At 33.0% G+C, this 22,228-nt stretch overlaps 1 protein-coding gene across 1 annotated transcript in view; it reads right to left on the bottom strand.

Moving 5' to 3' along the window:
- The window catches only part of PAK3_1 (Serine/threonine-protein kinase PAK 3), a 65,477-nt gene that overhangs the window by 27,392 nt on the left and 15,857 nt on the right, over window positions 1-22,228 (bottom strand). Inside the window, exons 7-9 of the mRNA XM_051212037.1 lie at window positions 13,484-13,779; window positions 10,592-11,110; window positions 7,700-7,835 (exon numbers count right to left, since the gene is read on the bottom strand). Of these exons, the coding sequence (XP_051072178.1) occupies window positions 7,700-7,835; window positions 10,592-11,110; window positions 13,484-13,779 (951 nt within the window). The remainder of the gene's footprint in view (window positions 1-7,699; window positions 7,836-10,591; window positions 11,111-13,483; window positions 13,780-22,228) is intronic.

Raw genomic sequence — 22,228 nt, 5'->3', positions numbered from 1 at the left:
AACATTTCTGAGACTTCTAACTTTGTTCATAGGTATACAAAGCTATTTAGGTTGCGTAATTTATTGTTGTATTATCAATGCAACTAAAGGCAAGTATAATCCAAGCTAGCAAACCATCCTGTGTTCACACACAGAAGCATTACACTGACCTTGTTTTGAAGATTAGATAGTATATTTTATTTGACAGAAATTACACGAATTTTCGTCTAATTTTTCATCGTAAGAACACTTAAGGCAACTTTTTATCATAAATACTCAAAGTGTTTTCTGCAATGTGACAATAAACACATAATTAGCATATAAAATTAAACAGCAGTTTTATGCTTGTTTAGTTGTATATTCGTTATTTCCTTGTAAACAGAATGGTTCACCTCACTACTGTTAAATCTTTTTTTCAGAAGATTATAAAAGTATAACGAATAGAAGTATATTTGTTTATGGCATTGAACGTTTACATGAGTCATAAAGTTTTGCTAATAATCCAAAGCCCATCTTCCCCATGTAGTATTTCAAGTTAATAAATTTAGATGTTCAATAAGCGCGACACAATACAGACAGCTCCATTGGCAATTACTTGTGAACTAACAGAATATTTTAACAATCTTTCTCAACAATTAGGACCCAAAAGAGTCTTTCACTCAGTATTTCAAAAAGTGAAAATAAATCAGAATCACAGTTAGTTATATGCTATTGAATGGATTCATCTTTCCTTTAGTCAAGAATAATTGGTGACTAGTTTGAATTGTTCATTCTTCATTAACTAATTTAGTTTTCTAATCTACTTATTCAGCCATGACGTCCATGTGCTCATATGCACATTTCAGCAACTTGAAACTTACCCTAATAAATAAATTTCCTCATTAACAGATGTTAAAGCTTCTCAATTTATATTCTCTTCTTCACAATGAAGTGCTCAAATATAAAACACTGTGCCCTTTTGTTTTATTTCGTCGAGAAAATTGGATAGACGTACTTTATTTTCCGTTAGTACAGAAACATCCGGGCAACAAAGTTAATTTACATGTGTTATTTTATTACGATCGTTTTTTATACTTTATTCTAACTCAGTATATTTAATCAGTAAAAGTTGAGCGAATTGCCTCCTATTAATTTCCTCGGGAATCTCTTAATAACTGCACGGAATTAAATATCTATCAACTTTCATTAAGATACAGGACGTTTCTCAGAATAGTTGTTTGTATGTTGGAAAACCCCATGAAACAATATTATGCCCGATAAAGTAAATCCTCATACTTTTCAGAGCCCTAAAGACCGTTACATTTTAGTAATGTTTAATAGCAACAGCAATATGAAGACCCAATAGTGTTCATCAAATAAATTTATCCGCTTTACTCTATTTCGTTTTCTTTCTTACGATTTGAAAATTATATAAACATATTCATTAAAATAAAATAAATTCTCATCTTTCTTAGCCATTGTATTTCATTATTATCAAGTAACAAAGACTTGAGGTCAGAAAAACTAGTAAATTATTATAGAACCCTATACAAACCCCTCTAATAAATAAATAATTAGTTGACTAAAATATACTCATCGATAATCATTTCTATTAATCGAACTGATCGATTTTTATCTGTTCATCTATGTCTGCGAAAGTGCGACTTTATATATGAGTTGAGTACTGAATTTAGTATTTCAATTAGTTTTACTTTAATTGCATAGTTATTATGTGTATTCATGTGGATTTAAACAATAGGGGATAGAATTTATATTTCAAGAATGAATAAGCTGTATATAGACATACGAATTAATCCCTAAATGACAGGCGAGATAAACATACCAAGAAACATTGAATTCAGATCGATAATAGTTTCCCTGAACCAAAATCGATGTCTAAAACCCTTTGACAAGTTAAAAATAATATTTACTTGGCATTAAGAATAAAAATTGCAAGAAATTAGTACCGAATCAAAATCTGTATGTAGTAGATAATGGTTTTAGTGAAAAATATAAAACGTAGTGAGTGAAAAATTATCATTCCCCTTTCCATAAACTAAAACCATATCTTTGTACTCATAATAATGAATATTATAATCCTGATAAAATACCAATTATATTGAAATTAGTTGGTTTTAATCGCTTCGTACATGAAATCTAGAGTTTTCTAACCTAGGTTATCCTGTACACGTCAATTTTTAATGCAAAATAAGAGAGCTTTAATATATATGGTTCATCTTTTACTAATAAACTGTGAGTGAATCATATGATATAACGCATTAATTTGAAATCAAACATAATTTGAAAGATTGTGCAATAATCTGGTAAACCAAAGGTTATACCTGATCATAAACCGTAGTGTATGAAAAAGTACATGCTCAAAAAATAATCATTTTTATGGAAGAATGCAACCAGTCAAATCCAATCTGTCATGAATAACCCGAAGGAACAACAATTGATCAACTTTCTAAAAACATCCACTGAGCTTAGATGAACAAGTGTTTTATCGCATCATAAATCTTCAGAGATGAACTTAACACTATCATCCCTTCAGATATTGGATGACAGTTAAAACTAAGGAATGGATGGTAGCTAATAAAAAATGGGTCTATAATTTAAGTGTTTGCTTGTCCCTAGCTTTAAATAAATCTTATCTGCAAGTTGAATCATTAAGATATATTTTTTGACAATAATATTAAAAAGTAAGGTCACCTTTTAGTGTTCATTCATCGCTAATTTTCCAAATGTGGTAAAACTGTGATCACAGTTACTGGTACAAGCAAAAAGTGTTAGCGTCAAACATCTTTAAAACTGGAACAAGATACTTCATTCAACAATTTGTTTCTTGCATATGATTAAACTCTAGTACGTTATAGAAGTGTTCAGTAAGTGTACAACGTAATACACTCAATACACCAAACGATTCTTGAATTTCCAAAAGTAGCATTTCAGAAATAAAATCAAAAACATTGCAACAAAATGTTTTTGATAGGTTTTCTGAGAAGAAGTCAACTGTGGTGTATAACATCTTAGTACGATAAACTATCCACTAGTATATAATTACACTTCATTAATTAAATTTTAACCGACTAAGTCAAAAATTAAATACTAAATAAGCCACTTAAAAGGAACCTAGTGCTAATATTTTGTATCGATATGAGAGTAATGCTATTTCTATTTACTTAAAAACTGAAACATTGTAACTAAGTGCTTGCCAACTTATTACGGAAATTTTACCAACTGTCTACTTCAAATATAGTTGCTAACGAAGTTACTTTCAAGGATAATTCAACCTAGCTATTACTATATCAGGAAGACATTTGATTCTATCGTCAAAATCAAGTAGTCAAAAGAATTAGTTTTCATAGGATTATCAACTTTAATTACATAAATGTTTTTTAGTTATTTATGAAGGTAAAATATGATAAGAGTTACAAATCAATGAAATCAATCTTGTTTTGATTAAATGTGATCTGATCTAGCAGCAATACAAACACCACAGCATTAATTACAATGAATATAATCACACTAAAAATGGGATAAATATACATTGAAATTGGCATTGTTAAATTAACGACGTAAAATTAGTTATTCTTTATTGATTGATGTGTATATTTCAGTCATTTAGTCAGGAATTATTGATAGTTTTTGCATGTTTTAGGTTAGTTTGTAACAACAAAAGTCTTTTTTCCTCTGGGTAATAAGCAATCAAATCCACCATCTCTATGATATTGGTTTACTATATTCATCATAGGGAATAATTTTAATGGAAGGGAAAGGGAGAAAAGAGTAGAAAGAGGTGAACGAAGTTAGGCAACATTTAACCATTTCGTGTAACTCATATAGTTTAGTTTTACATTTGATGGACTAGAACATTGGGGTAGGAATGAATAATACACATGTATAATTATTTCTCTAGTAGGTTGAATATTTGTTATTACGAGTTTTATGAAGAAAATGTTTTTACACTTTAACTCCATGTTTGAAAGGCTTTTGTGAAACAAAAGCCAATGGTTCTATGCAATACTGAGTCGTGGAAGTGCACTTCTTAGGAGTCTGGAATCCTAAACAAACGACCTATTAGTCCTTTTCCAGTTTCTCAATATCTGTTTAGTTAGCGCCAATTTATGATATAAAAGATATCAGGTATTATGGAATATCCGTTCAGATATAAATTTTCATGGCGGCTGAACCTAATAAGAACTTATTAGTATATATTTTTAACGCAAGGTTGCTTCTGAATAAACGCACGCTAGAAATATTACCTAAACGTTCTTCATAGTGACTAGGGAAAAATCTAAATAAATGAGATTTATATATTTTTTCATTGAACACCAAGTCGTATTAAACATCCACTTTGTTATTATAATAACTTCGTATGTAGCTCTTCTAGGATTAATGTAGGTCCCAGGCCCGGATAAACAAGTAGTTTTGAGCATGTGGCCAGCAACTCCATCCCGTAGAAAACAACCTTGCCAAAAAGCGCTAAGCGGATTAAGAAGATTAAACCATTTAATCTCTGCCCTCAGAGTTGAAGGATCATCATTCAGAAGAATTATGACAACTGTTGGTGAAAGTGGAGGTTCTCTGGAAGTCACGTGGCTGATGCCCCTTCTAACAACAGAGCAAAAATTAATAAAATACGTGAAATGTTTGGACAATGTGAAATACCGGAAGGACCAATCAAATAGCTACAGAAACGAGGAGACAAAACCTGGTGATGTTCAGAATAAGTGAAACCCATTGAACCCAAGCTGAACAGAAGAGGTTAGGTACAGGAGAGATGCTGATGTACTCCTGTCACGAAGAGGAGAATGCTCCACACACTCAGGAAGTTGCGCTGATGCTGTCCAAAGAAGCACGAAATGCACTTGTTGTATGGGAATCTTGTAGATCCAGGATCATCAAAGCATCATTCAAAACAAAGAAAGAGGGAATTACAAGGAATATTATCCAGTGTTATGCACACACTAATAATATCAATGTCAACGATAAAGATCAGTCCTACGAAAGGCTGCACTCGACTATAGTGAAGTACCAAGTAAAAGATCTGACCGCCCTGATGGAAGATCTAAACATCTAAGTCGGAATGGACAACACCGAATATGAAGATATCATGGGACGACATGGACCAGGAGAGAGGGACGAGAATTGTTATAGATTCCAGAATTTATGTGCATTCAAGAAAATGTTTATAAGCGACACAATATTCCCAAACAAACGAATACACAAAGCTACATAAACCTCATCGGATCACACTATAGAGGAACGAATTGTCATATTTGCATCACAACTATGCGATACAACAAAAAAACTAGAAGGGAAACATTGTGAACCAGAGGGACCATTCAAAGACAAATAAGGTAAACCAATCACTGAGATCCAAGAACAGAGGAACAGATAAGCAGAACACTTCGAGGAATACTTGAGTAGATTAGCTCCAACGAATCCACTAGACATCAATGCAGCACACACAGACCGTTTTATATATGTCACTCCATCAACGATCGAAGAAATAAGGTTAGTCATCAGACAAATGTAGAGTGGGAAAGCAGAAGGAACTGACATTGTACCACTCGAAACAGTGAAATCAGACATGGAAGTGACTTCAAAGATACTGCACGCTTTATTCAGGAAGATTCATGAAGAAGAACAAGTACTGACAGACTGGAAAGAAGGATATCTCATCAAGAAACCAAAGAAAGATTTCTACAATTGTGAGAACTACAGAGGAATCACGCTTCTATCGGTGCCAGGAAACTTTTTCAACAGTGTTACTGAACCAAACGAAAGACTCAATAGACGCCGAACTTCAAGGTCAACAGGCTGGATTTCGCGAAGATCGATCGTGCACAGACGAAATCGCCACATTACAGATCTTCGTTAAACAGTCAATTGAATGGAACTCGTAAATGTGCATCAACATTCTTGATTATGAGAAAGCATTTGACAGTGTGGACAGGAGTACATCATGGAAACTTCTTCGACACTATGGTGTGCCTGAGAAAATCACCAACATCATATGGAATCCATACGAGGAAGTACACTGCAAAGTCAAGTATGGAGGACAGCTGACAAACTCATTCCAAGTAAGGAGCGGTGTCAAATAAGGCTGCCTGCTGTATCTCTCCCTTTCTCTTACTTCTGGTAGTCAACTGGATTATGAAGACCTCGACATCTGAAGGGAAGCACGGAATACGAGAGACATCTCGGAATCAACTAGAAGATTTGGACTTCGCAGATGACCTGTCTCTTCTATACCATATACATCAACAAATGCGGGTCAAGACAACCAGTGAAGCAATAGGCCTCAACATACACAGGGGAAAAACCAAGAACCTCAAATACAACACTGAAAGCACCGAACCAATCACACTGGATGGAGAAGCTCTGGAACAGGTGAAGAATTACACTCATCTAGACAGCATCATCGATGAACAAGGAGGATTGATGCAAACGTAAAGGAAAGGATTGGCAAGGTGTGGACAGTATTCCTATAGTTGAAGAACATATTGAACTCAGAACAACTATCAGTCGACATCGAACTCACAATCTTCAAAACGAACATCGAGACAGTCCTGCTGTACGGAGCTGAAACTTCGAGAACTACTACAACCATCATAAACCATTATAAACAATAAGATAATGAATGTTCATTTGCCTGATACCATCGGCAATAGCCTTCTGTGGGAGAGAACAAACCATTTTTCGACTAAAGAGTAAATTAGGAAAAGACGCTGAAATTGGGTAGGACATAAATTGAGGAAATCAAAAAACTGTATTACGAAGCAAGCGATAACTTGGAATCGTGAAAGGAAACGGAAAAAAGAAGGCCAAAGAACATACTGCGTTGGCAACTGGAAACAGATATGAAAAGGATGAATAGCAACTGGAAAGAACTGGAAAGAATTACTGAGGACAGAGTTGGATGGAGAATACCGATGGGCGGCCTATGCTCCTCGACGAGGGGTAGCAGGCGTATGTAAGTAGGTGTGTAAGTTTTCATAATAATAAAACTTATAAATGTATGCTTTAACGGTTAGAGACAACTGGCTTTTAAAAGCAATGGAGTTCTGTGTCACTTTATTATGTTACTAAACGAATATACTTATGACCTATCACATTGCCCATCTAAAATATGAAAATTTACCTCTATTTACATTCGCTATTTGCCATCACTTACTAAGTAAGAGAGTATGATTTAGTAGCGAATGACTTTTCCGTCGAATATTTAATATGTGATGAATAGTTATGGTTAGGTAAGATCAATTCTCAGTACACTTGTCTTTAAACTACTGATGACATCATCGTTTCTTATAACGTGAAAATATTAATAAGTAAACTGGTTTATTAGCTACGGGTAACACAGCTTCTGTGTGATACTTTTTAAAGAACCATACATTCATTTGTTCCCGAGATGGTCGTCTTTTTAGTGGGCGTGAATACATAATTATTTTCAACTAATTCTTAACCTTACAAAATTAAGAACTCTGCCGTTGTATTTTCATGTTTATGAGTCTCGTATATATTTACAAACTCCTGAAAGTATTCGTCATAATTACTTGTCATTCGTGAAGCAGCTTGAACCGAAAAAGTGATTTACGACCACTTTGATTTAGCATAAAACGGCTCTAAAATCTGTTTTGTTTCGAGAATTATTCTCAGTTCTTAATCACTCAATTAACTAAACGTCAAAAATATTTAAGAACATTAATATACCATTTTACTGAAACAAAACTACCTGGTTGAGCCAAGCAAATCTGCAGACCAGTTGATGATGAATCTGTGATATTTGACGTAAATGCCGCTTCGCTAATACAACAAAATATTTGCCAATTAGTCGAACTTATTAAAGATAAATGATTTTGTGAACTAATCTATAATAAATAAACATAAAAATCAACTATAGTGAAAAAATAGTAGAAAAATAATTAAAACAAAAACTGCCTTCTATCGAATACATTAGAGGAAAAAAAGAAACAGCTGTTAGACTTGATTCTTAATGGCTGTCAACAACTAAAAACACTTCTATACTAATACAAAATAATAAATATTCACTTATAGGTCATCTTAAAAAATTTCCACTTTCATTTATTGCGTGATTTTTATTCAGTCATGTAAAGTAAGATATTTCTTCTAACAAATAACATAAAGGAAGTTATTTTCCAAAGTCAATGTATCACTAATAAAATAACAGTGTAAACTCTTGAATTTGTATGTGACTGTATTTCTAAATAGTAATCCTGTTAACTCAATAGTCGTTAGTTCGAAAAATTTATTGTTTGAACTTGTGTATTCAGGAGTTCTTTTTAAATAAAGAATTCTAGACTAAATTATCTTATCCAATCTCTATTCTTACGGTACACTTAATCTACATTCTTAAAAATTCCTTTTTTAAATACCGCTTTTTGCTTTAGTTTTTTTTTAACATCAAACACTAGTTTTCATGCTTTTACAGGTTACATTTTACTTCTCAATGTTTAACTTTAGATGTTATTTCATCAATTTACATATTTGTTATTATTGTAATATATTCGGTTTCTATGACAACGCTGAATAATTTACACGTTTGATAACACTTCTGGATTCAATCGCATTTATAAGAAAGTCATCTGTATTATCTCTCATAACGATAAACATACTTCTAAAGTTCTATACGTACTTTTATGCATACGTAGAAAGTAAATGAAACAATTGCTTATTATATTACTGTTTTTCAACAAGAATTTTTGTCAAAATCAAGCATTTAATGAATATAATTGACTTTGATTAATAATTGTTTTGACTGTTGAGAATGCTTATAAGTATTCATTGAAAAACTCATGGAAGTATAATGAACTTCAATACACTTGCTCGAAAAATTCTAAATGTTTGCATAAGTAGTGTTTATTTACTTACAAATATGTAATTGGCAAAGTTACTGTGTAAGTAAAATTCATTCTAAAGTAGAGTATGTTTGTTTATTGTTTTTAAATAAGCACTAATTAATGAAATCTTGTTTTGTGGTTTAAATGGTTTTGAAGAAGATTAAATTAACACACAAAGTTAGTAATTTATTTTTTAAAGCTGTTGTATATATATACAGCTTATTTCAGAAGACCTAAAGTGTAACATTTTCATGAGCCCAAGAATTTTTCTTTAAAGCGTTATGTAACAGATTGTGGAGCCGTTTGTTAACACTGATATTTCTACAATAATTTCTAACTAATCATATATTTATTAGCTACTAATCAGAAGTTTATGGCTCTTGTTAGCGATTCCGGAAGGTCTTTTTACAATCCAGTAGTTACAAAATTACTTTTGCAACCTATTCCTAACCCAAAAGTGGTATATAAGAAACATTTCTAAACATACTTTATTTAACAAAGAATACCAAATAACAGTCTAAGGTAAATGTATAAATCTAATAAAACTATTTTCAATCCCTCATTCAATGCTACTCCATAAAGTTTTCGCGTGAAAATACCTTAACAGAAATAGGGCTTAAGGTTAGTTCCATGATGTTAATGGAGTGAGTTATCTAACATTAAAAATGTTCGAGTTATCATAAGGACCAGTTGAAGCACTCAATTGAGTATGACACAGAAATCTGTGACTCTTATGTAGAAAGTTCCGATTCTAGTAGCTACATTCTGTGAGCTTAATAAATAAGTAAGTACAAATGTCTCGAACTGTTTATATATTTAAATAGACTAAGGTTGAAGAAAAGCCATTCAACAAACTTTGGAAAGTCCAGATATTATGGATAACGATTGACTAGCCCTACTTATAATATACTTTATAAACATAAATGTTCCAGCTGGTTTTTAATACATAATATACAAACGCAAACCAAAGGTTTCTAGTAAACTTTCTAAAAATGTCTAATACAAGCAGAAACTTCTAAAACTATCACGTCATCCAGTTTGGTGCCCACACTGAGTGTCTAGTTCACAGAATATTGTTGGTACTCCTAGGTAAGTAGCCCTGTATCAGTAACTTTATAATGATCGATTAAATACAATTTAATGTTGAATTGACTAAATTTGTACACATAAATACACATATAAGTAAGCAGAAGGTAGATTTGTGTAGTTCATAACAAATATGAACTTCGCTTCAATATTCATAGAGTAATTTGTTAATAATACTTATAATGTACGAGTTTCAAGTCTGTACAGAACATCTACAACACAGCAACTCAATCTCTCCCAAACCTTATTTTTGTTAGAAATGATATACTTGTTAATCCAACTGCCATCAATAAAAATTATAATTTGCACGTTATTAAAAATGATGAAATCTAAAAATAGTCTCTTTTTCTTGACTACTTAATTTCCTATTCCAGTGAACGATTATGTCCCTGTTTAGATAACATAATAATGGAAATCTTCTGAATTATTTCACAAATTACTTACAATGAAGTATATAGCCTTTGTGATAAAAACATCTGAAAAATCACAAAAGTTCACATTTCTCCAGAACCAGTCAACTTGTCTCATTTTTATCAGTAAATTATGAATAACATAAAGAGCTGAGAGTCATTTAAAATCAGTTTTATACTTTTCGAAAAACAGGTATTGACGAAATATGACTTATACTGAATTAATTAGAAATCTGTGTGAGCATTTGGTTTACAAATTACTATACTCACCTCCATCTCAGTGACAGGCTGACATGTCCTATTAGTAGAGATAATATCAGACACTTTTTCTGATTCGTAAACCTCGATTTCTTCCACACCGTAGGGCTCCTCCTCGATTATGAATCTATTTGTTTCATTAAGACTACTTCCAAGCAAAGCATTATTGAATGTCTGCTCTGTGCACAAATCTGTTTCACATGTGCTTTTCTTATCAGATTTTTCATCATTGTCATTAGCATGATCAATCATTTGAAAAGCTGATTCCTTTCGATCTAGTTTTTCTATCTCTTTTGTTTCATCTAATGGCAATGAGCTGTAAAATATATTGGAATAACTGCGGATGGATTCACAGTCAATACATTCATTTGAAGCCTTAAAACGGTGGTGAAGATTTAAAATCTGAAAGGATATTGATTCATGTTCCGAATCTACATTAGCATCGACAAAACAAATATCATTTCCAGATAGCGATTTCTGTTCCAAATGCGAGTCAGATTTTGTTCGTTCAGTAGTTAGAACTTCCTTATTCTGTTAATGACAGAGGAAATTAAAAATACATGTTAATGTTAATAAAATAAAATCTTTTTTTAGTGAAACAGAGTAACAACAAAAACTAAGACTAAACAAAGCTGCAAATATTATTCATAAATCTACATTTATCTTTATGATGTAATCAGAAGGGCTTTTGGTCTTTGTAGTACATGGAAAATAAGATATCTTTACGGTTTTTAAAGTCTGAATAATACATCGTACACATCGTGAAAACAAACTGCACTAGTAATAGTCAAATAATCAGAAGATATTTGTATTGTAACATAAACGTATGTCATTTTAAATTCATACAAAATCAACCATTTATCCACAAATGGTCTCATAGAAACTGTTTTGTTTAAAGTAAATGATGAAGTATATGACGTTTTACACACATATCTGTCTTCAGCTAACTTAATGTATAAATGCATCCAGGAATTTGCCAAAAACTCTATCCATAGAAGTTGAACTTGACCAAAACATATTCATGAGTTTTTTTTCCTATAAACAAATGATAACCAAATTAAAATTATAAGAGCTGAGTTATTTTAATTAATTACTATTTATTCATATAGTAAAAAGATGACTATGAATGCTGAAGTAATGTATGTACAAGCGCAATTGTTTTATTTACGATTATCTTCCATAACTGATTGGACAGAAAATTTGAAAGCAAAAAATGTACTTATACTGGTATTTTATTTTTTATATCTATTTTCAAATGAAAGGTTATCATAAGTTAAAAGTACTATGCTCAAAAAGTGGCATGGATAAAAGTAAATAAATCTATAATCAAGAAAACCTTCATATTATTTTATTTCTACAATACTTGTATTATGTCTGTTTAACTTACTTAGCTGCCTAAACTTCCATTAAGTGATGAAAAGTCAATAATTTTAACCGCCAAGTTACAACTTCACAATAACGATAAAATTTAGATAAAAAAACAATGTTTATTGCTATAAATAATTTTCATTATTCCATATCAACAGATTGACAGTTGGTATGAAAATTTGAACTGGTAAAATATTTGAATAGTGTATTGATAATCACGAAACAAAATTTGCTCAGTTATTCAGAAAAGAATTCTAGTTTCCGATTTGAATCATAAATAAGTACGCAAAAGAATCGCTAAAACCTAGAAGCACTGGATAGCTATTTCGTTCTAGTATGGAGCTCCTCAACAGTGACTACACACGCCCCAGCCACTAAGAATCGAACTGAAGACATTCAGATCATGCGCACGAAAACTTAACCTCTAGACAATTGAGCCGGGATTTAATCCTGTCCAAGTTTAACTTTGATCGGTCCTCGATATTAGACAACCAATTCTTATCGTCTTTTGTGGGTGACTTGTGCATATGCAGCACGATTGAACTCCATTTGTTAAGGCCTCTAACTAGAACTCCGGAAAGTTCTTTTTGAAGTTATTCACTAGTAATCACATCATGATTGTCGGTATGGAAGTTGCGAATGGTTTTGAGATTGATTAATGCCAGAACTCAGTCTAAGTTAGACAAATGTTGAAAACCTTAAACATTGGTTAGTAATTTCAGTAAAATTAAACACTCCCACCGCCCGCATACTGAAAATAAAGAACTGGCCAGATACTAAGCTTTCCTCACATACTTGTTTCGTGCCAGTTGATGACTGTGAGTTGTAGAACTTAAAAGAGCATAAAACAATAGAGTATGTTTGAGGTTAAGTGCAGACCAATGATGGTTTTCCTTTGCTTTTTATAAGAAACTGTCTCACTTTAAATAAAAGTCGTTATGTATTATTGCAAAAAAAACGGGACTTTTAATAAAAATTTAGGTGGTACAATCGGACAACTAGCAAAAGAAAGTTTTGGTTATTATCAATCGGCTATAGAGTATTACAATCCAGTCCGACGGACACAATATTAGAGAAATTTAGCCTAATTTTCTCAAGGGTGTAAATCATATAGGGTTTACTGATAACTAAATTACACACAAAAAGATTTTATAGAACACGTATAATGCAAAAATAACGCACATGAAATCATGTTTGCATAAAATAAATCATATTTGAGACTACATCAAAACATTTTTCAAACAACGGTAGACAAATTAACAATTCTTTGAAGTGTTACAATGGAGTAAAAATTAATTACAGTATCACATAAATATAAATCATGAACCAGTAGTTCAGTGGTTAACCTTGTTAAACTTACCCTAAAAGGTCACGATATCAACTCTTGCCTTACCTCATCCAATTTTGTCAGCCTATGTTGTAACACTAAGTCTCAAACAAACAGTGTAACATTGTTACATTATTAATATTATTATTATTAACAACAACAAATCGTTAGCTCAAAATCATCATTAAATTAGACCAATTCAAAATTACATTTTTATCTATCTCTAAATTCTTGTCTCCATCCTGTCGATGAGTAACGGAATAATGAGGTGGAACAGGTGGTGGTCGTCGTAGTGCTGTTGGCGGAATATCTTTTGTTGTTGACGTACAAGAAAATTGACATGAATTAGGAATAGAAAGATCAGAACATGGTGAATCTCCAGATATTGCATTTGAAGAAGTTGAATCAGTTGAATTATGTTGAAAGTTTCTACATCTATGATTAGCAGAAACTTCATTATTTATAAACTGATGGCATACAGATGAAGTGGTATTTTCAAAATTTTCTATAAATTAAAATAAAAATAGACTTGTTTTAGTAAAAAGTGAAATATGCTACAGAATATTATGTCTGAAAAGTCATCGGTAGTATCAGATCAAAGGAAATTAAACAGCTGTATGTTAGTTTATAAAAGTGCTTATGTAATGAAAATTATGAACTGATCAGTTTTAGGCCACTATTTGAAACCTGTGAGTACTGAACAGCCGGACGGACAATGGAAGACAGTCGCACACTATCGTGGATTGGTTGAAGTTAGACGTTAACACCATTGGATTCCGGCTCACTGGTCTAGAACTTAAGAGTTTGTGTGAGACCAAAAGGAACAACTGAGGGGTCCCCACACTAAAGCTAAACGGCCATCAAGTGCTTCAAGGTTTTCAATGGCGCTTCATGGTCTCAATAAAAACTCAATGATCTCCACAACCCTATACTGATAATCCTTTTTTTTCTTTTAAGTTATTTTCACTAATACAATATTTTATTTATTACATATATTTATACTTAATCCTTCTATCTTAAATCAAAAATTATTTAGTACAAATAATTTTAGGCGTTGTATTTCCAGCCAAACGTTTTACATTGTATCATGTAAAAACCAAATACAACCTTTCAGCATACAAAAATTACACAAATTCTTATTTCATATATCATTTGAATAAAAAACTTATGCTGAGATTCAATAGGAATGTAATACACTATTTTAAGATGTGATTAATTTCTAATGCCTTAGCGAAACTAAAAAAAGGTTTATTGTTTTCTTAAAAGAACATTATTAGACATAATTGATAGTCAAAGGATATTTTGCTTCCATATAGATAATAGTGGCATTAAAATATTACAATATGATTTGAAAAGAAGTTTGCTTAGTTAGGGTAATAAATTAATACAACACTTCAATACATTTATTTGCAAATTAAGTTTTTCATCACTGATTATTTGTTTGAATTAGGAAATTTTACCAGTTAGTGATTTAATTATTGAATTATCAATAACTAATATTTGGTAAAAAATATAGTAATTAATCAAAAATTTATCGTACGAAACCCATTCATCCATATCGTGAAAACAAAAATGTCATAAGAAACTAAAATAATTGATTTAATGGAATATATATTTGAATCAATTTTCAACAGATTAACGTTGCACAGTATATTTTCGATAGATTGAGTGATTATAAAACGAGATGAATGACTGTTAAGTGATATACAATTCTTCCATTTTAATTTGATTAAGTTCTAAGTTTCTTAAAAACACTTTATACAATAACTTTAAATGTTGTCTTCAGTAACTTAGCATTGGTCAGAAATAATTTTTAGTTTTAATAGTACTTCATAGGTCAGTATAAATAAGTTCAGTTATTCCAGAATTAACGTTTATCTTGAGCTAATTTTAAAACAAGGAAACCAATAGACAAATATTTAAGCAAACACATTTCATACGACAGATATAGTCCTCTTAACAGATGGTATAAATTTCAGTACAGTAACCCTACAAAATAACTTACACTTTAATTCAAATAGGAAAAGTGTTATAATAGCTTTATAAACATAAGTGGAAATAATTCAATATATAAATATAAACGTGAAAGTCCAAACAGTACTAGACTCTTGAATTTAACAGTGAAAACAGTAACCATATCAGTATTATTGCATTTTTATGAAATATGAACAGTGTTACTTTAACTCCTAAGAACTAATATCAGATCTTTTCATTAAAAGCCAAAATAACATTCTGAAAGCGAATAAAAATCTTGTTTACTAAGATAAAGTTCTTATTACATAAGATTTTGGTCAGTAGCTGATATTGTAATCTTAATTAGTAAATGTAACAAGCGTTGAATTTTATTAAAAGTTCTATTATAAAAAAATTCGTGTATTTTATCCATTAATTAATTAATTTGAAATTCAATTTAACTAAATCTTAAGAATATAAAAACATATTGGTACATTTTTATTAGTTGCATAAACCTGTGATTTATTTTGTTAAAATGTACACTGTTGTTATAATTCTCTCTTATTACAACCCAGCTATTCCTATTGCTTAATATTATCAGACACCAGTTCACTCGACAAGTCCCCCAAATCAGAACACGGTTGAACAGGAAAAGAGATTATATTCTGAATAACAAGGTTAGATGGGAGTAAGAAGCACAATAGGGAAAACGTTAGTATATTTATGGTTTTCACATGTGATTTCTAGTGTCCAGTAAGTATTGCCTAACGCTGATTGGATAAGAATTAGCCAATCAGAGTGCGCCAACGCAAGGGTGCATTGAGCATATAATACAATCTATGTCCCGCTAATAACTGCAAAAAATTACCCTGGAATCACCTTAATCATCTTACTTATATCTACATTTTGATAAACATCATTACATTAATTACGTTACCTAATTATTTTTTTCTATACATATGAATAAGGCAAGAAGGACACGACTCAGAACAATATGAATTGATTATTTACTCCATGCGCTCTCACCAACTGCTTCAAACTGAATTCGTGTTTAAATAAAACACAATATTTAATCATGAACATTGAATATTGAAAAATGGAATTGACAAACATTATCAGCACTATATATTTGTGCATGCATACGGTCATTTGAAGGGAGATACAGAAACAATGATATTCAATTTTCTTTCTTGTTTATTCATTCAAACTTCATGTGCATATAAACCTACATACATACAGATAGATAGATAAACAGACAGACATTATAACCTCCCTAAAGTAAACATTTTTTCAGTTCATTAAAATATCCAATAATTGAACAGTATATTATCCGTTTAATCAAAAATGTCAGTTATTGTCCTAATGATGTGATCGATCATAGACAGCTGAGGACTTGAGCCTAAGCTTCTACACTGTGAATGGTATAGCCGAAATCAAAACTAAAACTTTGTGAAAGACTAAATTTCGTAAACTAAGAACAAAAATGTTGCAGATTGAAACGAATTTTGTTCATCTCATGTTCTCTAAGTCCTTTATAATTCCACTCATAATTTTAAACTAAATGTTTTACGAATGTGGTTTCATATGAAAAAATATTTAGTTTACGGATAAACAATAATTATAATTACTCTGCTTGAAAATAGGAGTTAAATTTATGTGGGAATATGATCAGCGTGAAAGACAGTGAAGTATAAAACACGGGATTATAAGCTTTATACCAATGACGAAATGCTATATCGAGGTAATTGTGATGAAAGAGGAAGTAATGTTTCAATGTGGTATGAAAGTTTGAAAAAAGGGCTAGTACGTACATGGGTTAGCAAACCTACAATGGGAAGGAAGATGTAGAGTTTTCGTATAAATTATTTGTGAAAGCAAACAACCAGTAACAACAGCCCATCTATCATTTCATCTTACAATGTTTGCTGTGTTGTTGATATCTGGAATTAATCTAGAGAACAAATTATATAAAGCTCGAATTTATTGAGAATGTTTTGGTGTATGGAGACGAAATATTCTTGTTAATAAAAGATTAATCATATTTCACAATCTATATATCCATTACTCTTCATAATGAGTTCATAACTATTGAGAATACATTAGATAATTATTCAGAAATGTATTCCATATTCATTCGCTTTGTTTGCATAATTGATCACACTTAGAATCGATTAAGAAGCTCTTTAAAGTATCGTGTGATATTTTGAATACTATTTTTGTTAAAAGATAACTGAATGAATAGGAAAAAACTAAATTTGGAAAAAATCTATGCTAAAATTAAACAGTTACTAACTAGATGAAGCGGAATAAAACTTTAAAAAATAACCTGTTTCATCGTTTATAAAATAATGTCCAAATAAAAATGTATTCAAATGACTTAGTCTGTTTTCATGCTCTCGTTACAATAGACTGAATAATTAATTACTCTTATCACAAAAACATTGAGTCACACTAAATAAATCTAGTATACAGGCATCTCGATTCACAATGCATTTAAATATCCATGAATTCAGTTTTGGACACAAACTATTGATGAACAGGGAACACAGGACATTTGGTTAATGAGATGGTGCAGAAGATTTGTAGCTCAGGTGGATGATTTTGATGGAGTTTTGTTCTCTGAGCTGGATGGTTTGGTCGTGGAGCTTTCATCGTTCTTCTGAACGACATCATCAGCACAAACTTCAGATAGAAGTGAAGTGTTCGAATTTCTCCATATGTGTTTCACAGCTTGTTCTGTGCACCTCGATGTTGATTGGTTCTTGTTGACCTTAAATTTATCATTGTTTACTTCTTTGTTTTGGTTGTGTCTCCCATTGGTTTGATTTTTGTTCCCATATTTATGCATGGTTTTCCTGATTGGTTGATAAATTGGATTGATTTCAATATGTTTGTTGATTGCTGATTGACCTGAGTGCCAGGCTTCTAGAAATTCTCTGGTGTTTTTGGAGTTTCCTCTGTCTAAGATTTCTACATTTTCCCAATCGAATGAGTGTCCGTAGTTATCCACGTGTATTGAAATAAGTGAAGAAATATCATGGCGTTTGACTGCTAATTGATGTTCATGTAGGCGTAGGTGGAGGGGACGTCCGCTTTGTCCGATGTAGTGTTTGTCGCAGTTGGTACAGTTTATTTTGTAGATAATGTTTGATTTGTTCTCCTTTGTTATTTCATCTTTTGGTTTGCATAAGATTGATTGTAGTGATTTTGTTGGTTTGTGTGCCACACCTATCCCGAAGGTTTTCAGCAGTCTCGTTGCAGTTTCTGATATTCCTTGTATGTACGGTAGGGTGATCCTTTTACTGATTTTTGTGCCTGACTTGGGTTGTGATGCTGTGTGCCGTTGGTGCTTTTGATAAAGTTGATTGGGTAGCCGTTCTTTTGAAATATGTCCTTCAGGTATTTCTCTTCATTTCTTCGTGCTGCCAGTGTGCTGCAGTGTGTCCTCGCCCTCTTGAACAATGTGTGTACGCAGTTGATTTTGTGAGCCCTTGGGTTGTTGCTGTTGTAGTTGAGAATTTGATCTGTATGGGTTGGTTTCCTATATACTTGAGTTTCCAGTTTTCCTGTATCAGTTCTAGTGATCAATATATCCAAAAATGCTAGTTGGTTGTTTGACTCCTGTTCCATTGTGAACTTGATGTCATTGAAAACGTTGTTGATCAGTTTGTATGTGTTTTCCAGTTCATCCTTTTTGACGATGACGAAGGTGTCGTCTGCGTAGCGAATCCAAATTTTTGGCTTGATCACTGGTAATATCGTGGCTTCTAGTCTTTGCATCACTGCTTCTGCGATCAGTCTTGATATTGGTGATCCCATTGGTGTCCCTTTTGTTTGTTTGTAGATTTTGTTGTTGAATTGAAAATATGTTGTTAGGCATAAATCGATGAGCTCCAGTAGACTTTGAATTTGAAGCGTCGTGTATTTGGTGAGATTTGTGTCGTTGTTGAGTAGTAGGGATATAGTTTCTTTTGCTAACTGTGGTTCAATTGAGGTGAACAGTGCAGTTACGTCGAAGGATATCATGAGTTCGTCGTTGTTGATTTGAATGTCCCTAATTTGGTCCAAGAATTGTGTTGGGGATTTGATGGAGTGTTTGGCTGAATCTACTAGATGTCTCAGTATTCGTGAAATTTCTTTTGACAAATTGTACGTTGGCGTTCCGGGGAGTGCTACTATTGGACGTAGTGGAATGTTCGGTTTGTGTATTTTGGGCCTGCCGTAGAATCGAGGGAGTACTGGTCCACTGGATTTCATTCTCCATTGGTCTTGTTTTGTTATTTCTCCTGCTTTGACTAGCTTGTTTAAAGTCTTTGAGATTTGGTTGTCTAATTTTTTGACGGGATTTGTGTCCATCAGTTTGTATGTGCTCTTATCTTCGAGTAGTTCTTCGGCTTTGTTGACGTATTCTTCTTTGTCCATGATTACTGTGGTGCGTCCTTTGTCCGCTGGTATTATGACAATATCCTTTCTATTTCTGAGTTCTTTCAAGGCCTTTTGTTCTTGTGGAGTTAGTTGGTTGTTTTCTTTCACCTGTTGAGTTATCGGTACTATAGTTTGCCTTATTTCCTGTTGTGTTTCTTCACTGATTCCGGAAGTTTTGAGTGATGACTCTAGTGCTGCGAAGAACTCCAGCTTTGAGGCGTCGCTTGTATTGTAGTTTAATCCTTTTTGGAGCAGGTGTTCTTCCGTATTTGTTAGTGGTTGTTTTGACAGATTGATCACGCAGTTGTTTGTGTTCTCTTCCATGGTTGGTTTAGAGATCTTGATTAGTTTTTTCTTTAAGGTGTTTCTTCTTTGTTCTCTGTGTCGTTTGCATGATATCTCGATGGCTGTTGTCACGATGTCTAAATGTTCTGACGTGAGCATCCTTTGTAGCTTTATCTTTTGGTCCTCTATGACGTGCTGGTATTTGCGGATCCTGTAGTGTGCATCCGTTATCATTAGGTGTACCATTTTTCTTCCACTTTGCTCAGCTATTCTCCATCCTAATGGGCAGTTGATTGGAGGTCTATATCATAAACTTCTTGGTAGAACATGCTGGAAGAACATGCTAGAAGCCACGATATTACCAGTGATCAAGCCAAAAATTTGGATTCGCTACGCAGACGACACCTTCGTCATCGTCAAAAAGGATGAACTGGAAAACACATACAAACTGATCAACAACGTTTTCAATGACATCAAGTTCACAATGGAACAGGAGTCAAACAACCAACTAGCATTTTTGGATATATTGATCACTAGAACTGATACAGGAAAACTGGAAACTCAAGTATATAGGAAACCAACCCATACAGATCAAATTCTCAACTACAACAGCAACAACTCAAGGGCTCACAAAATCAACTGCGTACACACATTGTTCAAGAGGGTGAGGACACACTGCAGCACACTGGCAGCACGAAGAAATGAAGAGAAATACCTGAAGGACATATTTCGAAAGAACGGCTACCCAATCAACTTTATCAAAAAGCACCAACGGCACACAGCATCACAACCCAAGTCAGGCACAAAAATCAGTAAAAGGATCACCCTACCGTACATACAAGGAATATCAGAAACTGCAACGAGACTGCTGAAAACCTTCGGGATAGGTGTGGCACACAAACCAACAAAATCACTACAATCAATCTTATGCAAACCAAAAGATGAAATAACAAAGGAGAACAAATCAAACATTATCTACAAAATAAACTGTACCAACTGCGACAAACACTACATCGGACAAAGCGGACGTCCCCTCCACCTACGCCTACATGAACATCAATTAGCAGTCAAACGCCATGATATTTCTTCACTTATTTCAATACACGTGGATAACTACGGACACTCATTCGATTGGGAAAATGTAGAAATCTTAGACAGAGGAAACTCCAAAAACACCAGAGAATTTCTAGAAGCCTGGCACTCAGGTCAATCAGCAATCAACAAACATATTGAAATCAATCCAATTTATCAACCAATCAGGAAAACCATGCATAAATATGGGAACAAAAATCAAACCAATGGGAGACACAACCAAAACAAAGAAGTAAACAATGATAAATTTAAGGTCAACAAGAACCAATCAACATCGAGGTGCACAGAACAAGCTGTGAAACACATATGGAGAAATTCGAACACTTCACTTCTATCTGAAGTTTGTGCTGATGATGTCGTTCAGAAGAACGATGAAAGCTCCACGACCAAACCATCCAGCTCAGAGAACAAAACTCCATCAAAATCATCCACCTGAGCTACAAATCTTCTCCACCATCTCAAAATCATATGAGCGTAATACGCTTCTCGTTGTTCGAAAATGGGAGAATTTCGCCAAAAGGCAGGCTTCCACTCGAGAACAACTATATTTTCTCCATGAGTGTCTTCGCCAGCATGTTCTACCAACAAGTGTAAGATATAGACCTCCAATCAACTGCCCATTAGGATGGAGAATAGCTGAGCAAAGTGGAAGAAAAATGGTACACCTAATGATAACGGATGCACACTACAGGATCCGCAAATACCAGCACGTCATAGAGGACCAAAAGATAAAGCTACAAAGGATGCTCACGTCAGAACATTTAGACATCGTGACAACAGCCATCGAGATATCATGCAAACGACACAGAGAACAAAGAAGAAACACCTTAAAGAAAAACTAATCAAGATCTCTAAACCAACCATGGAAGAGAACACAAACAACTGCGTGATCAATCTGTCAAAACAACCACTAACAAATACGGAAGAACACCTGCTCCAAAAGGATTAAACTACAATACAAGCGACGCCTCAAAGCTGGAGTTCTTCGCAGCACTAGAGTCATCACTCAAAACTTCCGGAATCAGTGAAGAAACACAACAGGAAATAAGGCAAACTATAGTACCGATAACTCAACAGGTGAAAGAAAACAACCAACTAACTCCACAAGAACAAAAGGCCTTGAAAGAACTCAGAAATAGAAAGGATATTGTCATAATACCAGCGGACAAAGGACGCACCACAGTAATCATGGACAAAGA

The sequence above is a fragment of the Schistosoma haematobium genome, chromosome ZW (genome assembly GCF_000699445.3).
Source record: "Schistosoma haematobium chromosome ZW, whole genome shotgun sequence".
Lineage (NCBI taxonomy): Eukaryota > Metazoa > Platyhelminthes > Trematoda > Strigeidida > Schistosomatidae > Schistosoma > Schistosoma haematobium.
Note: the sequence above shows the minus strand (reverse complement) of the source record. Positions and strands in the feature narration are given on the sequence as shown.